Below are 20,393 nucleotides of genomic sequence, written 5' to 3'. Positions count from 1 at the left end.
ACCCTGCCGGGGCTCCCGGGGACCTTAGATAAAGTTTTCCTAATATTGTAGAAGTGCTTTACACAAATGCTCCAGTGGAGCATCCATAATCACAGAAGGTTCCAGTCCAACTCAAGCCAATAATTCACAGATACCGAACAAGCGGCATCTTATTTCCAAAGCTCACACTATACAGATAAACCAATTATTTGCATAACCATCACAAAGCACTAAAACCCTAGCACACCTTCATTTGTACATTTGCAAAAAACAACTCCTTACCCACGAGCACCTATTATATGCACCATATGCTAATAATGCCTCACAATCAAGACCTCTATTTACACAACTGCTAACAATATCTGCAATTAAAACACATTTCTTTACAGAATGATGTAGAACCTTCCCCTGCCTCCTTACCTCGAGGCGAGGATACTTTAACCATCTCAAGTTCCCTTCACTTCTAGAACTGAGGGATAACCTGTCCTTTCCTCATAGGACAATTATTTCATATGAAGCGCTGTTTTTACCCACATTAATTCATCACTTTTATGATGGCATCTTTCCCTGCATCAGGGGAGATTCACCTCAACACTTCATTAATACTCATGCAATATTGTACAACGTTGTCTTTCCGCACCTAGATGAGTTTTCCCCTGCTATTTCATCCACTCCTAGACAATAGCAATTTACAAGCAGTAGCACAAAATTTCAAGAATACTGTGTTTCACACAAAATGTGTTAGGACATTTTTTCTAAAGCCCTACCAGTCTTCATAAAAAACATACATCTGAGGAGTTACATAAGCTCCAATCTTAGTATAAGGCTGTACCACCTGAGGATGGGGGTAGCATGGACAGAGCAGCCAGGCTTATTTTATGAGGGAGAGAGGGTTGTGGCATACATATGGTCCAAAGAAACACTATGTATAGTACAAATAAAGGGTTTATTTAAATACAAGTAGACCAGGATAATTCTTGGGTAAGCAAGTACTATAACACTATATAAACACAATCGTAAAAAATCAACTCAATACCTATGGTATGCAAACCGAGGTATATATAACCTTATTTAGAGGAGCAAGAAGCAAGTCAAAATGAGTCATATCTAAGATTATACATTCAGGATAGTAATATACTATTCTTAGGGAATAAGACCAGGTTAGATATACTTTTAAAATACAATCAGTAATTCAAGGGTAGTTGACCCTGTCAGTCATGCAATGACAGTCGGATATAAAATCACATAATAAACCAACCCTGTTACAAGTATACACCTTGCAACATTACTTGTTTTAACTCAGTTCAGAACTAGTAAATCAACTCATAAACCTTGAGTATACACCTCTAAGGGCCTTAAGCTACTCTATGATAGGTGTGACCACACAATAACTATTTTAGAATGCACTCAACAAACCAGGGAAAGCAAACCCCTATTACACTTTAAGAATGACACAAGGTTATTCAAGTTAAGTAATTGACTACTGGTACATAACTAACTGCTACTTAATAGCTAGTTATACTTAGTATACTTTTAAGAAGTGTATAGTACAGTTTCTAAGGCAAGTAAGAACGTTATGAAACTATTTTAGAATAGCACCAAAGCAATTCAGGGAAGCACAACCCAGGGTTACAAGTTTAGAAAAGCAACAGCTAATCAAGGTGAGTAAGACCTATATACTTTTAGGAGGGGCTACAAGCAACTCTAAGACAAGTATTCACTCAAAGGACTGTTTTAGATCTGTATAAAGCAGACCAGGGAAAGCAACACCCAATGATACACTTTAAGAATGACACAAGGTTATTCAAGGCAGGTAAACCCTATTGGTAAGCTTTTACAGTCATTCAGTTAAGCAATGATAAAACAGTACCAACACTTATTACTTTTTAGAAGGGGGAAACATCAATCAAAGTAGGTAAAGCAATGTATACTCATTTTTTTTTTAGAGGGGCAGAATGCAACTCAAAGGTAAGCATAAACTTAATGAGACTTTGTAACTTCTTCTTTCACACAGATACAGTTACCACACTAATGGCCCCATCAGGAGGTTGGCGGTATCCCAGCGGCAATAGCGCCGGTATACCGGCAACGCAAATAGCATTACCGCTACTCGGTCCAGCACAATTTGCACCGGATCACGAGTAGCGGTAAGGCGGATAAACCCCATTCCCCATTGGGTCAGGTTTTCCACGTTATTAGTGCCTGCACAATTAACGCTGTGATAACAGTGCTGAAAACGGGCAGAAAGTGGAGATTTTTACCTGCAGCAAAAGCTGGAGGTAAATCTCCAACTTTCTGCCCAACTCAAGATTGGGCCAACCCTTAAATGCGGTGTTAATAGCGCTACCACCACATTTAAGAGCTACTGCCCAACTCGTGAGGAGGCTAATTCTTTCAGGAAGGAAGTACATTTACACTGGTCATACTTTTCAAGACAGAAGTCTTTTCTTATCCTTCCCTAGTCTATTGCATGAGTTCTCTCAGAGGCAGAAGAGGCACCTAGTGGTGGCAGCTGTAGCAAGGTTGAGATAGGTTTCAGTTGCAGGAAAGTCAAAGTTCCATAAGAGATCTTCATGAACAAGTAAGTATTCACTTTCAGAGTTAGTTTAAGTGTACAGGGACTTCTGAGAAGGCTCCCTATATGCGTTCCAGCATTGGGCCTGGGCAAGTGGTATGGGCAAACTCCCAACCACACAGATCACCCACTCAACCTCACAGGATTCACACAAGACTTAAGGTAAGTATTGCCCAAGCCCACAAAGTACCTTAGGAGCAAAGAAGAGCTTCGAAGTGGATGCCTTCAGGATGCAGCAGCACAGGACCCGGTCCCTGGATTCTTGGTCTGGGATGAAAGAACTGGACACTGGATGGGAACTTGCAGCAGCAGTCATCAGAGAAGGCTTCCAGCAATGGACATATAGATTCTCGCAGCTCTGTGTTTTTGGCACCTTTTTACAGCAGCGAGATGAAGGACGAATATCACTGGTCAAATTCTCTTCACTCTCTCGGTCCTGCACCCTGGTGAGGGGACTTCAGGGATTCGAATTGTGTCTCTGGCGAGCCAGGAAGAGGCCACTAAAGTTTCAGATGGATTCAGACTTCGGAAGACCATACACCCCACAATGGCTCGAGGTCACAGGTTATTGGGATATTTCAGCCCAGCAAGGTCACCGAAAGTTAGGGATGGCTCTAAATGCAGGTCTTCTTGAGACTAGTGGATATCACTAGCGTCTGGGTAGAAGTCGTGGCGTTCCGGACCCCCTGGTCATTTGGAAGGAAGGGTTACAGCAGGCTCTGGTTACACAGCAGGCTCTCCGGTCGCTGGAAATTGCTACAGCCGTCTTTTCTTCATCTTCCTCTTCAGTTGCAGCTCCAGTGATCGACTTGTCAGCAGCTTCCAGGTTTGGAGTATTTATCAGGAACTACAATACAATTTCTGCAATCTCTCTGCATTTTACAGAAAGGGGTGGTCTGGCTGTCCAATCATGACAGCCACCCCCCACTGAGATTTAGTTACTTTCTGGAAAGGTGAAAGACAAAGGGCTGTAGAGGTTGGACTCCTGCCTTGCTTCCTGCCTTCTCAGACACTCTGGACCCTCAGCAGGGAATACAAAGAATTCCCGCCGAAGACAAAACTTTCACTGAGATTGTTCCCACCTAGAATGGCAGGGGAGCACCCCTGAAACAACAAGCACATGAGGAATGGTGAAAAAGAAGGTGCCCATCATTTTAGCAAAATGGTGGCACTTCTGTGCATTACCGAGGCTGATTTAACAGCCTGCGAGTAATCAAACTAAAATGTCAGCTAAGGTAAAACCCCTGCCACCAGCCATTCAAGTAAACTTGAAATTGTAACAAAATTGTTACCAGGAAAGTAAGAAAGTGGCTACATTGTACCCCACTAGCACTCCACATAAGGTGGGGTTTTGCAGGCTCACTATAGAAAATGGAAAGGGGATGACCCCTTGGAGCGGTAGTTCACCCAAGTACCTTAAAGAGAAATTAACAGGGCAGCCCAAAGGAGAAACCCAGCCTAAGCCCAAAAGTTATAGGAAACTATAACTCCAACCATACACTATGGAAAGACATAAACAGGTTTCCCATAAAAAGAGTAAAAGACTTGGTGAGAGGGGAAAAAGATCCCGTTCACCTAGGGACAAGAGAAATAATTAATCAAGTCCAAGCAAAAAGTTCTGCGGTTGACACAGGTCAGACAGATGTATCACAAATATGAAAATCGTACCTACCAATGTGTACTCACTTACTATGTGTCCACCGAGTTCCCTCGATGGTGTGCCCCCTTTAACTGCCTACACAGTGTGGCACGCCGCCCTCAATCCAGAGGTCAGACAGACATTTAGAAACCATGGCGTCTGCTCACCTACTCCGTTCGTGTACACACAAACTGCTCGCTGAAGGGCAGGCGCTTGTGGCCCAGGGCATGTGGCAGGGGGCCCCGGCCTCTTCTGGGGGGCACTGGAGGTCACGTCGGCAGGTCACCAGATGTTTGACTCCAAATAAGTCCAAGAAACAATAATGAGGTGCACAAGTTGTAGAAAGACAGCACTTTAATGCATGCATTTATCGTCCGGGAGGTCAATCGGCCTCAAGTGACCAACAGGCTGAGGAATCTCCACCTCCTCACATCAGGTTACAGTCTTTATAGACAAACCACAAAGGTCCAATAATATTCCAGACATTAAGTAGAGGCAAATCCCTCTTCTCCTACTGGCTCTTGCCATTCACATACCTAAAGATCGACATAGCCTGCTCTATTGGTTAGTACATTACACATTACATTCCAAATCTGCCCCCCTGCAGATAATCTAACAGGCAGTTAGCAAAAGTGAAATCAGCACCTTGTGGCAACAATATTAGAAACACTAGCGTTCTTTCCCATGACACCAAACATTTTGGCACCCTAGCCTGTTCCCAGGCCTTGCGACTTCCTCGCCGTGAAACCTCTCTTTGCATCTAGCACATCGATATATTCATTAGACCAATGGCAGAAACGGTTAGTTTGCAGGTCGTTCATCTTGTTTGCAAAAGTGAGATCTTTATAGAAAAACATACAACGCAGACTTTACTTTTGAGGAATTAGTTTGTGTATTGTTTGTGCTATTGGCCACTCTGCCACATATCCGGCAGTCCTAGGACCTCGTTAGAGGGCAGTGGATTCAAAGCCTGATTCATTATTTTGGTAGTGCCTCAACCTGAGGTCTAGTTCACACCAGAATGCATCTTTTGCAACTATAGCATTTACATCTGACTAATGGTAAAGACATAAATAATTATTCCTCCATGTGCTCCCCTGGGAAAGGTTTTGTGAGACAGACAGAGAGAATGACGGGAACCTCATCCTTGAATCAAAGCCTAGAGTCAGCCATGTCCTCAACACCTTAAGATGTTTTCTTGGATGCAGCAGGCCCGAGGCCCAATTCAAAATGGCAGAGACATTAAAGCACCATGGCATCAATACTATCATTGTAATGGCAGAAATCCTTATACTTCCCTTTACGTACAGGGCATTGCATTTGCATATTTACAATAGATCAACATTTTATCAGAGTTGCCATTCTACAAAGTTCTCATTCTCTTATTGCTCCTGTTTTTACTGTGCCCGAAACCCACCAATGACTTTTATTCTGTACTTGCTGCTCCTTTGCGCTGCTCTCGGCCATCACCCTTTCCTACCTGGAAAGGCATCCTTAGTAAGATGCAACACACGCCGTGGGTGCTTTAATGACAGTGAGCTTCATTCTACTTGCTCCCTGAGCCCTTGGGATCATCTAGGCAGGCAATGTTTTTTAGGCTGTTGGCAACCCATTTACCATGTGTATTTACAACGCTGAGTTTCCTACTATTTCCTCTGTTTATGCTCGTCCTGGGAGGTGATGCACATGCATGTCTGCCTCTCTGCAAGGAATGTATGTGGTAATTGATATTAATTGCTTTTGCAGAATTTGTGTAGATAAGAGATGCTCATGGTAGAAATAGTTTCACAGCCATTGCTGGCAGGTAGCTTCCATAGAAGCCCTTGGATTTATAAAGTCTATCTAAAATAAAAAGAACCATGACTTTAAGGATCCTCATCAAACGATGAGGAGTCTTCTAACCGCATCAGACTCAGCACATGGTGCCCTGGAGGAACTCCAATATGACACAACTGGTTGTGCATGGGAGGGCAGTGAAGAGTGGTCCAAAATAAGCGGCTGGAACTGCACACAAATGTTGTTGACATCCATACGGATAAACGGCAAACCTGTCGGTTTTACTACCTAAAATTAGCCTCGTAATCCCCCGACCCCGCTGAAAAAACACAACGTGAACACCGGATGATCGGGTGTCTTCCCATTATTGCGACCTGCACTTCTGTGTTGATGAGTGCAGTCTAGAGGCACAAGCAGCACCTGCAACACAGAGGAGCTTTGCTGTTGCATTATTTCATCTGAAGAAGACCTGCAAGTGATTAAAAAAAATACCTTTCAATTTGCGGCAATTACTGGGAGCAGTACATCGTTTGTGTTACTCCCAAATTGCCCATGGGATTTAAAAAGAAATCTATTTTACTTACCTAAAATACCCCAAAAAACAACGAGAACTCCCTTTTCACTCCTTGAAAAATCCCTTTTCTCCCAACACTCGGGGGTGAAGTACTTCAAAATCTTCTATGGAGCACAGGTTGCTCCAATTAAAGAATGCGTTTTAGACTTAAAACTTGGGCACGTAAAATCTTCATCAAGAAGATGAGTTGGAAAGGAGACTTTCTGACTGAATCGGCACCATTTTAGCACAGGTGTCATTTGAAAGACTGGTGCGATTACTGCCTCATCTCCTTGTGAAATTGCAGCTCATTGGTGAGCCTGATTGGGTCGTATATGGTGTGATGTCAGTTTGATGGCCAGCTTCTTTCCAATAGATGAAAGGCTCACCTGGGTAACTACCTGGGTAGCTACATCGCTTGAAAAAAAGACACTCACCTAGCACAGCCTCTCTAGCTGCAAACGTGTAGCCATCTTTGAAGGGAACTGGTTTGCTTTATGCCAGTTGATGTATTTAGAGAATGTTAAGTGTTTACCTTGTGTTCATGTATATTCATCATGTTAGATGTGCTAATGCAACCCGCTAAACATGTTTGATGTCTTGGAAAGGGGCAGCATTTCCTTGTAATATAATGTCGGTACATCATACATCACACAGTTAACTTGTGGAAAAGTGTGCTGCACGCACTGTGCTCCATACTGCAACATTTTTTCCAAAGCAAGCCACTGATAGCCCCTTTGTGAAGTAAAAGAACATGTCTTCCTAGTGCTACAGTGGACAACCAGCAACAACAAAAACGTTATTCTCGAGTGTGATCTTGATTTCTGACCACCTCCTCTGGACTGTGGCCAGGAGAAGTAATGGTATCAAGACTGCTGCGTGCAACCTATGATGCTGTGTCTTTTTTACTGGTGATGCTGTGTCCTTCGGTTGGGGCAGCTCCAATTGTGTCACCTAATTTGGGACCTTCATGGCTTTTCTGTGAGGTTTGCGCGCAACCTATGATGATGTGTCTCTTTTACTGGTGATGCTCTGCCCTTCGTCTGGGACACCTCCACTTGTGTCACCTAATTTGGGACCTTCATGGCTTTTCTGTGAGGTTTGCGCGCAACCTATGATGCTGTGTCTTTTTTACTGGTGATGCTGTGCCCTTCATCTGGGACACCTCCACTTGTGTCACCTAATTTGGGACCTGCCTGGCTTTTCCATAAGGTTTGTGCGCGACCTATGATGCTGACTCTTTTACTGGTGATGCTGTGCCCTTCGGTTGGGACACATGCACTTGTGTCACCTAATCTGGGACCTGCATTGCTTTTATGTGAGGTTTGCGCGCAACCTATGATGCTGTCTCTTTTATTGGTGATGCTGCACCCTTCAGTTGGGACACCTGCACTTGTGTCACCTAATTTGGGACCTGCCTGACTTTTCTATGAGGTTTGATTGTTGACACAGAGCAGGTACATTCTGTAATGACCTTTCTGCATGCTCTTGAAAGTAGATGCCCCAATTGGTTAAAAAGCGTAAAACCTGCTCAGTGGTGTCCAGAGTCGTACGTTTAAACATGCTTAGCTCACGCAAAAGAACATTTTTGTTGTTGAATAGTCAATCATCAAAGAGAAAGGGTTAATTATCACTTTTCTATGGTCGATTGTAGGCATAGGCTGCTTCCTTAAACAAGTCTGCGCTTGTGAGCAGTAGTCTTTTTTTTTTTTTCCAGCTAACCATTTACTCTTGTTAAGTCTCCCATGACTCAAATGATCAGCTTCCCAGTCAGTCAAGACTTTTTTTATTGTAAAATTGTAGTTGACTCTTTTTTAGCCCATCCGGAGTACTGCAAAAACATATTAAAAAAACAGTGTAATGTATGTTGATAATAAAACAATGAAAGCAGGACATGCTGACCAGAAGAGTTAAGGCAAACTACATCTTCAGTGGGACTTATTGCCAAACTCTGGATTCTGCCCTTGAAGACCTACACGCCTTTCAGCTGATAAAGTGTCCTAAAGATAGGAAACCGAGGTTGTGCTGAGGAGCAATGGGTATAAGAATTATTGGTGAAGGTTCAACTTTGCCTTCAATTACTGAGGCTGTAGTCCCTCCACTCTAGAGACTACATTAGGTATGAATTCAGAACCTCAGTGGAAGACGGGCAGTAACGGGCTTGAAGTGAGAACACATTTCCGCCTCCCATCAGCTCTTGATGGGACAAGACAAAGCTGTCCAGCAGTTCTGTTCGAATTGGATTGACCAGTCTTTTCCATAATATCTTACACTACAAAATCACATTGGAAAGGACTTGGTTTGGTATGAACAGTATGTCTTGGTCATGCCTTGACTGATTTTGAGCAGCACAGCCCAGTAGGCTGAGAGACTTAGGTGGGGTTGTGTCTCCCACCTCTTTGTATACCTATTGTTGATCTCAACTGGGATCATTCAACACCAGTTCCTTGGTTACTGGCATGCCATTAGTGATCTGATTTCAGAGCAGAGGCGTAGACAGGGTAGGGCCTGAGCAGGCAATGCCCACCCAAAATCTGTAAATGCCCACTCAGCAGCGCTGTGTGGGCATTCACTGCTGTGGGCCCAATTGCATTAGCTTCAGGACCCACATGTTAGGCAATTCTGGCTATGCCTGTGTTTCAGAGAGAAGGGCCGATCATGTGTTCCTTGGAAATAGTCGTTCCTAACTACCTTTAGAATAGCCAGTCATGGATTCACAAAAGACGATGAGCACTCAACACTTTACGGCAGAGATCCAGAAGTTCGATGGGAGTGCAAGGAGTCCTTTCTCTTGTCCAGATTCATATGGACTGAAGCAGATGTGCTGTCCAAAGAGTCTAACTTCAGTTTTCTGTCACCTCCTTCAGTGTAAGAGCCCCAAGTCATTTCTGAAGCAGTTGCTCAATTTAGTTTTCATTTAACTACCTTAAGATGCATTCATCAATATTTTAGCAACACATAAGTTAATGCCAGTTCAAGGTGTTCTTCTTTCCAAACTGACTTGCACCAAAGTCCGCTATACGGGACCCCCAGTAAAGTAGTTATACAAATTACAGAACATTAAACATAAAGTTAGGGTTGAACATCACACCTTGGAATCACACGTAGCATGTGATGAAGTCACTACACTTTTACTAATCACCAAAATAATTAGGTTTAAGGTATAGGTGCTCATTACGAGTTGGCCGGTATATGGTAAAAGTGCTTGTGCTTTGCCAGACTGGCAAAGTACGAGTGTGTGGGAACACAGTGGCCAGAATTACCAGTGCAGATAGCAACTCTTCCGCAATTACCAGCGCAGGTATTACTGCCACCAGAAATACCGGATGGGCATGAAACTTGCACCGGTAACACCAGCACAATGGTAACACTGGCATATCATGAGCTTTGACTTTCTGGTAATACTGGCTGATATTTGCTGGTATTACCAGCAAATGAAAGGTGGGTATACCTCCACCTTAAGTACAAAAAAGAAGGTGGGTGAGGCGCGCACTCCCGGTCCTGGTCAATTGAACCTGTTGCAAAAAATATAATAAGTAGCTGGGTCAAATCCCAAAATGGACAAATATTCACAGGGTTAGATCCCTTCTGCTGCAAATCAGGTACTCAGTAATAACAGGGTTAGATCCCTTGCTGCAAATCAGGTACTCAGTAATAACAGGGTTAAATCCCTCAGCTGCAGTTCTGTGGTCTGTAGTTGTTCTCCTCCTAGCGCTTTCTTATCTCAAATAATCATCAGGGAGGCTGTTTTAGGTGTGTCTAATTAGACTCAAAGGATTCTGGTAGCTGTAGTGAAAACGTTTTTTTCTGTTCAGGTGACCAGCAACCGACACCCCTCCAAAGCACAAGTCCTTCCCAAATTTGGGGGAGGGGAGAGAACCATCTTTATGATTCTCCAAAGTGGGGCACAGTCACCCCGTGGGGCTGCCTCTGGAGCCCGGGACTCCCATAGCATTCAGTACAAAAAAGAAGGTGAGTGAGGCGCGCACTCCCGGTCCTGGTCAATTGTTGCAAAAAATAAGTAGCTGGGTCACATCCCAAAATGGACAAATATTCACAGGGTTAGATCCCTTCTGCTGCAAATCAGGTACTCAGTATTAACAGGGTTAGATCCCTTGCTGCAAATCAGGTACTTAGTAATAACAGGGTTAGATCCCTCAGCTGCAGTTCTGTGGTCTGTAGTTGTTCTCCTCCTAGCGCTTTCTTATCTCAAATAATCATCAGGGAGGCTGTTGAGCAGGTGTGTCTAATTAGACTCAAAGGATTCTGGTAGCTGTAGTGAAAACGTTTTTTTCTGTTCAGGTGACCAGCAACCGACACCCCTCCAAAGCACAAGTCTTCCCCAAACAGACTTCCCTACACCACCATGCTGCCACTGATCGAAGTCAGCATTGACATGCAGCTGCTCCAGTCCAACGTGGAGCTGCAGGGACTGGAGGACCACCAGAGGGAGCAAGAGGCAGTAGAGAGGAGGAGGAGGAGTAGGATTGTGAGGAAGAGACTCCATGAAAGGGGTGCGCCTGTACCCCGTGTAAGGGCTACACCATGGGTCCTCACTTGACATGCAAATCCTCACCCTGTACCGCCTTGACAGGGAGAGCATTGCAGAGCTCAACCTGATCCATGAAGACCTAAGGAATAGGATTGGCATCAGGACAGCCATACCACCAATGGTGAAGCTGGTGTTGGTCCTGCACTTCCTTTCCACGGGCATGTTTCCAGCACATTGTGACCCAGTTGCATGGAATTTCACAGCCTGCATTCTCCAAAGTGCTGGGTCAGGTGCTGGACGTATTCCTGCGGCATGTGGGACACCACATTGCACTCGCTACCACCCTGGCACTGGTGAAAGCCATGATGGCAAGATTCCATGCCATTGCGTGCATGCCAAATGTGGTGGCAGCTCTGGATTGCACACATGTAGAGCTGGTGGCACCTCAGGCCGTGAAGGAAGTCTACAGAAAATGGAAGCAGTTCCATTGACTTAATGTCCAGGTCACCTGTGATGCCAAACTCACGATCACCCACTGCTTGTGTCCAGTTACCCGGATCAACCCATGGTGCCATGGTCCTGTGGAACTGCACACTGCCAGCATTCTTGGAAGGGCATAGAGGCCAACAGACCTGTATATTGGTTGAGTACTTATACCATCACACCAAACTTGAAGTACAAGTGAAATGCAAGGTGGGGGCACACACATAGAGATTGAATGCTCTAACAATGCCCCATACATGCAGGGACCATATGCACACCCAACACATGACAGGCAGCAACCCACAGGAGTAGGGCATGACCCATAATTCAACAGTGAATGTCCAAGACATGCTTCCCATCAGGCCAGTCCCACACAATGGACTACAGGTACCAGAATGCAACATCAGACATCCCACTACATGCATGGACTGTCAATTGAGATGCTGCTGTTACAGGCAATGCTTTCACAGATCACCATTATATACTTATATGTTTAGCCCCCTTCTAGGTGACACTGGATACCCACAGCTTCTGTGGCTCATGACACCTCTGAGGACTCCCCTGATGGCCAGGAGGTGGCATACAACCGGGCCTGTAGCCGCACTACGGTGTCCATTGAGTGTGCCTTTGGCTTGTGGAAGGGCCGCTGCCGATGTCTACACTAGACTGGTGGTGTGCTTATGTACATGCCGGACAAGGTGGGCCAGATAGGACTGGCATGTGCTATGTTGCACAACATATGCATCCGGCGCAACATTCCCCTGCCCGCGGATGTGGACATGCCACCCCCTGAGGAGGATGACGTTGTGGCTGCGGATACCACACATGCACGCACTTAGCATGTAGAGGCCAGGCTCGGGCAACTGGCTCGTCAGGAAGTCATTCACAACTTCTTTGGATGAGGCACTCTGCTTGCACCTTTGTAGAGTGAAACTTAACTGCGCACATTAAACACATTAAACACTTGAACTCAATAAGGAATTTCCATTCATTGCTTCAAGTGATTTCCTTTTTAATTCTTGCAATGTGCATCATGCAACTAACATCCCCACAACAACATCACCCTCCCCAAACATCCACCCTCAAGATCACCCCTGCAGTGCAGTGTCAAAATGTTATGTCATGAGGCCTGCTCCTGCTCCTTGTTGGTGAGATGGCGCAGTGAATGGTACATTGGGGTGCTTGTTAGGGAACCTCCTGTGGGTGTAACAGAAGCGGAAGGCTCAGACCCTCAGCCCCGGATGTACTGGAAGGTCGGCTCAATGGCCTGGTTCAGCGACTCAGCTGAGGTCGAGGAAGAATATGTGTGCGTGAGCATTCTTTGGCCCAGTGTCGCCATGGCTGCGATGGCATGGACGAATTAGCGTACCATCCCGTGGGTGCACCTCTGCAGGCAGTACCGCATTGCCTGAATTTCTTGCAGCTACTGGCCCACAAGTGTGTGGATGTCCAGCTTGCTGCCTCTCAATGGCATCCAGCCTCACACGTATTGTGTGCAAGGTGGACTCAGGCAGTGGTGGTGGACTATGCAGACTTTGTGGCTGGGATGGGCTGAAGCATGGTGTTGTATCACCCTCATACTCCTCCTCTTCTTCCTCCTGCTATTGCTCTTCAGTGGTAGGTACATGTGCCCTGCTGCAAAGTGCCAGGGACTGCACTCCACATGATGGGGACGATGGTGGGCTGGCTCCCTCTGGTCTGTGTACCATTTCTGTGACAGTCAGTGTGTGCCCCTAAAGGCAGTGGCTGAAGCATGGCACTGGGAGCTGTAGTGACAGCTGTGTTACTTGCCTGGCTAGTGAAGGGGCCACTGTCCGCTGGCATATTTGTTGTCTCCCTCAGGGTTTGATGGAATCTCCACAGTGGTGGTAGATGGAGTTGGTGGTAGTGGCCCGGCAGCCCCGCCCTGCTGCTTGCTCCTGCTGGCGAGTGGTTTGGCCTGTGCAGGGGTGGGGGCAGTTGATGTGGCTGAGGTCGAGGATCTGGCCTCGTCACTGTCCATGGACTGCGCTCCTGTTGGAAATGTAATAACGTGCTGCTGGTCATCTAGCAGACATGTCTGTGGGCTTGCATTACACTCATGCCACATTGTGTGTATCCCAGAGTTCACCATTTCAGGTAGATCGCTTGGATGCTATTGCTCTGATGGGTGCTCAAGCATGTATAGGGTGGTGCTGGTGGTGATGGTGGTGCCTGCTCATTACGTACACAGAGCATGCTTATGCATATTGTCTGTTGGCCTGCCAAGGTGGGTTTTTTGTCACCGGTCTGGTGGGGCATCACTTTCTGACATGGCGAATCTTGGCAGACATGGGTGCTTCTCAGGTGTCAATGGGCATGCATGCATGTGCTTTAGTACATTCCCTCAAAACCCCTCTCACTGCCCATTTGCTGTGCCTGCCACCTTTTCAACCATTTCACATGCTCATTCTGTGCAGCTATGGTGGTGGATGCATGCAATTGGGGACTACATGCGCATGTACATGCAGTTGTACTTATCGCCATCATCTTGGGTCCCTGCTCCAGCCTCAGTGCTTCCTATCCCCTCAATGCCCTCCATGTGCAGAATGCTGCTTGCTTTATCCTCACAGGACATGAGGCGGAGGGGGTCCACAGTGCCTCCTCTGGTGACAGCACACTCCCTCCTGTGCTTGGAAATGAGGCTACGAACCCTTACCTTCAGGTCGTCTCCCATATTTCTACAATCCCTGGTACTGCGGGGCACAGGTCCCATGGCCGTCACACTTGACATGACTTGGGCCCATAGTTCACTCTTTTTCTGCACACTGGTCTTCCTGTACTTGGTCCCAAACAGTTTCTGCATGCTGTACCACCGCATCTGACAATTTAGGCTTGCAGAGCCAGGGATCTGGTACCTGGGACTTTTTTCCTGTGACATCTTCGGGAAGCACTTCTGGGCCTGGATGGCAGCAGGAACGGGGGGATTTAGGGTGGATTGTGTTTTTAAAATGGCCTTCGCCGGGCTTCTCATTCCGGCGGTGATGCTATTTCCGGCAGCGGTATTACTGGCAATGCCATCAGTTTGCCAGTATTACTGACAGTTTGGTTGCCGGTATCGATATTGACGGCACTTATCTGCTGGTAATTCTAGCACATTGCTATTGTCGCCGGTAAAACTGGCGTGCCAGTGTTAGTTTCCAGTGGGGTGGGGTGGTTGTGCGCGTGCCCACGCAGTATGCTGGTAATTCCAGCAATCGCCCTGCCAGAAACGGTAATATTGGCAGGCCTGTATTTTTACCATTTTAACAGTGTACTCGTAATGAGCCCTATAGTAATCAATTCTCAAGGCATACTGTATTCAGAGTCGTTTTTATCCTAAAAAAGTTATCACCATGTGCATTCGACCTTCAGCATTTACTCCTCAATTAATGGCCCCAACGTTTTAAAAAGCTCCAGCTGGTCCTGAAGTACCCTATTCGTATGAGGTATCATTCATCCCCCAGTGTTGCCTACATAGTTAGATTGCAGAGAAATGAAGTCAGGGGTCTGCAACCTGAGGCTCTCCAGAACTTTTGTATTACAGCACCCATTATCTAACGCTGAATGCACTGCCTTGGGCTGATGGGAGTTGTAGTTGAAAACATGTGGAGAGCCAAAGTTTGCAGAGCCCTGAATTAAGTCCTACAACAAATTCACAGGGAGCAGCAGGATATTTCTCTCTTCGAGCTCTGATGTAGTCACATGGTGACATGTATTGTGCTATAAAACTGTGGTAACATAATTTTATAACATATGAGTAACCACATTCTGCACAATCTGGAATTTTCATTAAAGTTGAATTCAGAGCTCTGCGTATAGAACATTATAGCAGCCTTTATAGCAGATGGGTTGGTGCATAGCTAATCGGAGGGCTTGGAATGCAAGGCTGCTGATGGTCTGAATTTCCGAGCCCATGGATCAGCTGTGGGCGTAGTCATCCCCAGCCCTCCCCTATAAGTTCGATTCACCTCCCCTGCAGCTACCAGCCCGCACCTCACCTCTCTGACCATAGAAATGTAGAAGGGCCTCTGCTTAGTTCCCGCAGCCTAAGGGTCTGCAATTAGTGGATTTTCAGCTGTTTTGGACCTCAACTCCCATGATCCCTCAACATTGACTATGCTGGCTAGGGTGGATGGAAATTGTAGCCCAAACTATCTGGAGACCCAAAGGTTGCAAAGCCCAGTCTTAGCCATTTGCATGGCGGCCAGTATTTTGTAGTTCTTTTTTAATGAGAAATATCCAGCACACTCTGCGTGTGCCAAGCCTCTCTGCCAAAACAAACCTGTTAGCACTCCAAACATTACTTGCAGCACCGGCTCTAGGACCTTGTCAAAGGCTTTAAGTTGGTCCCTGGGTCATTACTGCCACATAAAGCCCTCTTCCCAGGAGTTATTTCTTACACATGTAAAGATAAAGGCATGAACTAAAGATTCAAGATCCTGAAAGGACAACACATTGCCTATTCCTATGAGTTTTAGGGATGGCAGTGGCCCAATTTGGCCCAGCCATGGTATGAGATTTCATGTTCGAGCTCTTGGCAAAAATGCCACCTCGTTTAGCAAACGCTGGCGCAAAAATTGAAGCCTCAATAGCTTGTGGCATCTAAAGCTTTCTCTGATCCATTAAGTGTCTCCAGGAGCTAAATTCCATTTTGTCGAAATACAGCTTCAAGCATTTCAATTGCATCGATGTGGTGACCTCAGCCTCTGGGCTCCCTGAAAAATAGACAGTAGCCATGATTATCATCATATATTTACTGGTGTCCCTTTCCGATAATGGCTACAGGTAACATGGCTCAATGGCCTTACATAGATATTGCACAAAGGGGTGATGGGGCCAACCTCTGATCCCAACGAGAGGAAGATTTGTTGATCAGCTATGGGGAATGTCTGTCCATCTTTGTGCCCTGAACATGCAGGAAAGAGGGGGATCTACTACAGAAATGAACACTGTGGGCCAGTATGGGCCTTGTTGCCAAAGTAACAAGAAATGCTAATTGGACACGTGGAGAGGATCTGTCACCGACACTCGGGCAGGGGCTGTGCATTGACCAGCACAGAAATGTGCTGAGTAATACTGATGAAGCCTATAATAAACAAAGGTCAAGCCAGCGGGTTTGAAAATAAGTTCACTTGAAAGGACACAGTCCCATCAGCAATGTAGGAACAGGGACCCCCAGTCAATACCGCAGATCACCCCATACAGACCACAACAAAAACTTGTTAAAAAACGAGATTTTTTATTATTTAGTCAAATTCATTAAGAAGTTATTAAATAGTTTAAAGTTCACACAGAGATATAACATACAACAATATAACATTAATCTTGTGCAATGTGTGAAAAAAGTGCTAGTCACAAGAGGAGGCTGCAAACAATTCACTGCCAGTTAACAGTACAGCGGGAAAATCGCAATAGTCCCTAATGTAGATGTTCAGTTGCCAGGCCAACAGACTCCATCGGGAGAAAGCAATCTCTCGAGAAGGAGAAGCCAGGTCAACTGGACAAATCTAAATGTAGAAAAATACTGATGAAGCCTATCCACTGAAAACAGCCTCAACTGAGATGCTCGTATATTGTACACAATCGTCCTATAAAACAGAGAATTTAAGATGAGTGGACTGTTGACTGAAGGTTTAACCTAATGCTCTTATTTCTTCAGGCGTCTTCTTACGAGAGTTTTTTTTGTAATTTTTGTTATCACCTATATAGATTGAGAGCGACATCAAAACACTACATTGTCACTCAGCAACACAATATTCAATAGCACTGGCCTAGCATGTGAGCAGTGGCGAGCTTTACAAAAGGTGGGCGCCTGCCTTTTGCTTGATATTTTATACAGTAGTGCAGTACTGTTGGTGGAGGACGGGTGTGATTTGTATTCGTCTGCGGGGATTGTTGAAAGGGCCACATCTGCATTGTTTTGCGGAACTGGAAGAAGGTGGAGCATTTCGGGCCTTGGCTGGATTGGGTTCCAGATGGTTGGGGCATGGCAGAAGGACTGCTTGCAAGCATTCCCTCTATGTGCCAACTCAGGCGCCAACCTTTTGATCGTTTTTCTATGTTAGGAAGGAGAGCCTCCAGAGGTGTGGAATGTAGCCGCCAGCTGCTGTTCTTTCTCTTCAAGGCTGCTTTGCATCTGGTCAATGTAGTTTTGAATGTGATAAATCTCTGCACAGTCCCTTGCCCAATAAAGCTTTATCAAAATAAGAAAGTAGTCTTGCAGTTATAAGATCTAGAAAAGTCTTATATTTATTTTTAGACAATATATTGAAAAAAGTTGCATTGCTCCCATTGTTACTAGAAACCAAAGTGAAAAAAGTGTTAGAAGATTGTGATATCTTACAGTAATATACATTTCAAATTCCATTGATATCTTCCAATTTGATTCAAAAGTATAAACTTTAAGGGGCCGATACATGGAAAAGAGCACATAAATCCTGCAAGTGCTACGCGCCGAGAATGACACTGCCCGAGCCTGCGCGCATAATAAAGCATGCACGCCCCACGTATTTATTAAATTCTCTCCGCAAAGTAACCGTATACGCAAGTTGCAGATGGAATGCTTTGTCATGCGCATTTGTGTGCGTCATATGGACTGCCTGCAGCACATCCCTCGTAACGCCCACTTTTTCCCTTGTTCTTCCTCACTTTCTGAGTTCTGCCCCCCTACTGGGCCCTCTGCGCAGGCCTCACCCACGCTCTGCGTGGTGTCTTGCGCAAAGCACTCAACTGCTCGCAGAGACGTACCGAGCCTGTGCAAAGTGCACGCAAGTTAGGAAAAAAGTTCTGCACAGTCAATTCCATGAATCGGCGAACAGGGTTTTGCACGCAGCATGGCACGCAAATCCCCGATTTTCCATGCAATTAATTCCATGAATCGGTCCCTATGTGTCAGTTTAGCCATTCCCCTCATTCAATGCATATGCAGATCTTCTGCTTCATATTTCTTCTAAATCGTGCTGATTGTCAAAAGAATGAGTTATTCAAGTTTCCTTATTAGCCGTCCTTATGTTGAGCATCCTTGTGTGAGCGCTGTACACCAGCGGACTTCTGTAAATTACCCACTCACAAAATGCGAAAGATCCTGTGCTCTCTCGGTACTCCATCCCATCACCTGGCACTATCGCAAACAAACCACTCTAGCGCAGTATACATACTGCAAAAATAAACACTGAGGGCCTGATTCATGGACATTTTTAGCATGGTGCAAAGTGACTTTGCATTGCCAAAAACACCCTGATTCACAGAGCAGTGCAAAGTGTTTTTTGCAATGAAAAGTGATTTTGCACCGACTTTGCACTTCAAAAATGTGCTTTGCACCTTTCTTTGAATCATGGTGTTTGTTGGCACTGCGCAAAAAAATCTACGAATCGGGCCCTGAGTTCAGCTCCTTCTAATAACTGACTACTGGCACTTCATATCTGGGCAGGGCAAAACAATTCAATTAGCACTGGAGAGTGACGGTGAGTGACAGAAAAACAACTACATGATTTTCTCATGTTGCAAATTTGTTCTTGCATTGTTTCAATTTTTGAACTTTAGAGAAATACTTTTGCATACGTTTCTTGCATGAAATCTAAGTGTGCGGTAATTACTCTAACAATCCCGTGACCCATGAATGTGCAATCGGGAAATGTACTGTGTGTTGTGCTGGCTGCATGTGGCCTAGTATATTGGATTTGAATTCCTGTTTTGTTTCTTTGTAGGTTTGATGACCTGAGGTTTGTTCGAACGAAGGATATGCTGTCGGGCAACCTGCCCCTTCTTCCAGAAGAATTTGAAGAGTTAGTTAAAATACACTGCATGGAAGCTCACACTATTCTCCGAGACACGTTAGTAGCACATTTCATTTTCCTTTCTTCTAAATTTTAAATCCCACGTTTTAAAAGATATGCTCCGAAATACTGATCAAAGTAAATTGCCCTGGGAGTGAATATATATTTCTTCAAAGGATTGATTAAAAAAAAACACAGTTAAATGAACAGAACAAAAGGCTCTACCTTTCATCTAAGAGGCGATATCCCTAATTACTCTTGCTCAAGCGGCGTAGTGGCATCCAGTGCGGCTGTAGGGTAGTGGCATGGGAGGTGGGGGAGGGTAGTGGCATGCAGTGCAGGTGTAGGATAGTAGCATGGGAGGTGGGGGAGGGTAATGGCATTCAGTGCGGGTGTGGGGTAGTGGCATGGGAGGTGGGGGAGGGTACTGGCATGCAGTGTAGGTGTAGGGTAGTGGCATGGGAGGTGGGGGAGGGTAGTGGCATGCAGTGAAGGTGTTGGGTAGTGGCATGGGGGTGGAGGGGTAGTGGCATGCAGTGCAGCTGTAGGGTAGTGGCATGGGAGGTGGGCGAGGGTAGTGGCATGCAGTGCGGGTGTGGGGTAGTGGCTTGGGAGGCCGGGGAGTGTACTGGCATGCAGTGAAGGTGTAGGGTAGTGGCATGGGAGGTGGGAGAGGGTAGTGGCATGCAGTGCAGGTGTAGGATAGTGGCATGGGAGGTGAGCAGGGTAGTGGCATGCAGTGAAGGTGTAGGGTAGTGGCATGGGAGGTGGGGGAGGGTAGTGGCATGCAGTGCGGGTGTGGGGTAGTGGCATGGGGGTACTGGCATGCAGTGTGGGTGTAGGGTAGTGGCATGGGAGGTGGGGGGAGGGTAGTGGTGGAAAGGGATGGAATAGGCAGATTGGCCATCAAACAGAGTGACCTGCAACATCACGGGAAAGTGCTCTTTTTCACAGAGCGGGAATACAGTCTTCAAACCTTCAATGCTCACTTCCAGGGGGTATTGTGCGTAGGCAGAGTTCTCAGATTGTTCCATGTTGGGTGAATTCACTTATTCAGTCCTGTTTGTTTCTTTGCATTCTGGGATGTGTAGTACTTTATTTTAATCGTCCCGGGGTGCAAA

General features: G+C 45.8%; 1 protein-coding gene across 1 annotated transcript in view; it reads left to right on the top strand.

The window, feature by feature from the left end:
* The window catches only part of DNAH3 (dynein axonemal heavy chain 3), a 1,861,430-nt gene that overhangs the window by 171,179 nt on the left and 1,669,858 nt on the right, over positions 1-20,393 (top strand). The window contains exon 8 of the mRNA XM_069647670.1: positions 19,204-19,329. Coding sequence (XP_069503771.1) covers positions 19,204-19,329 — 126 coding nt within the window. The remainder of the gene's footprint in view (positions 1-19,203; positions 19,330-20,393) is intronic.

The sequence above is a fragment of the Ambystoma mexicanum genome, chromosome 2q (assembly GCF_040938575.1).
Source record: "Ambystoma mexicanum isolate Mex_15411 chromosome 2q, UKY_AmexF1_1, whole genome shotgun sequence".
Taxonomy (NCBI): domain Eukaryota; kingdom Metazoa; phylum Chordata; class Amphibia; order Caudata; family Ambystomatidae; genus Ambystoma; species Ambystoma mexicanum.
This window is presented reverse-complemented; position numbering and strand designations above follow the sequence as displayed.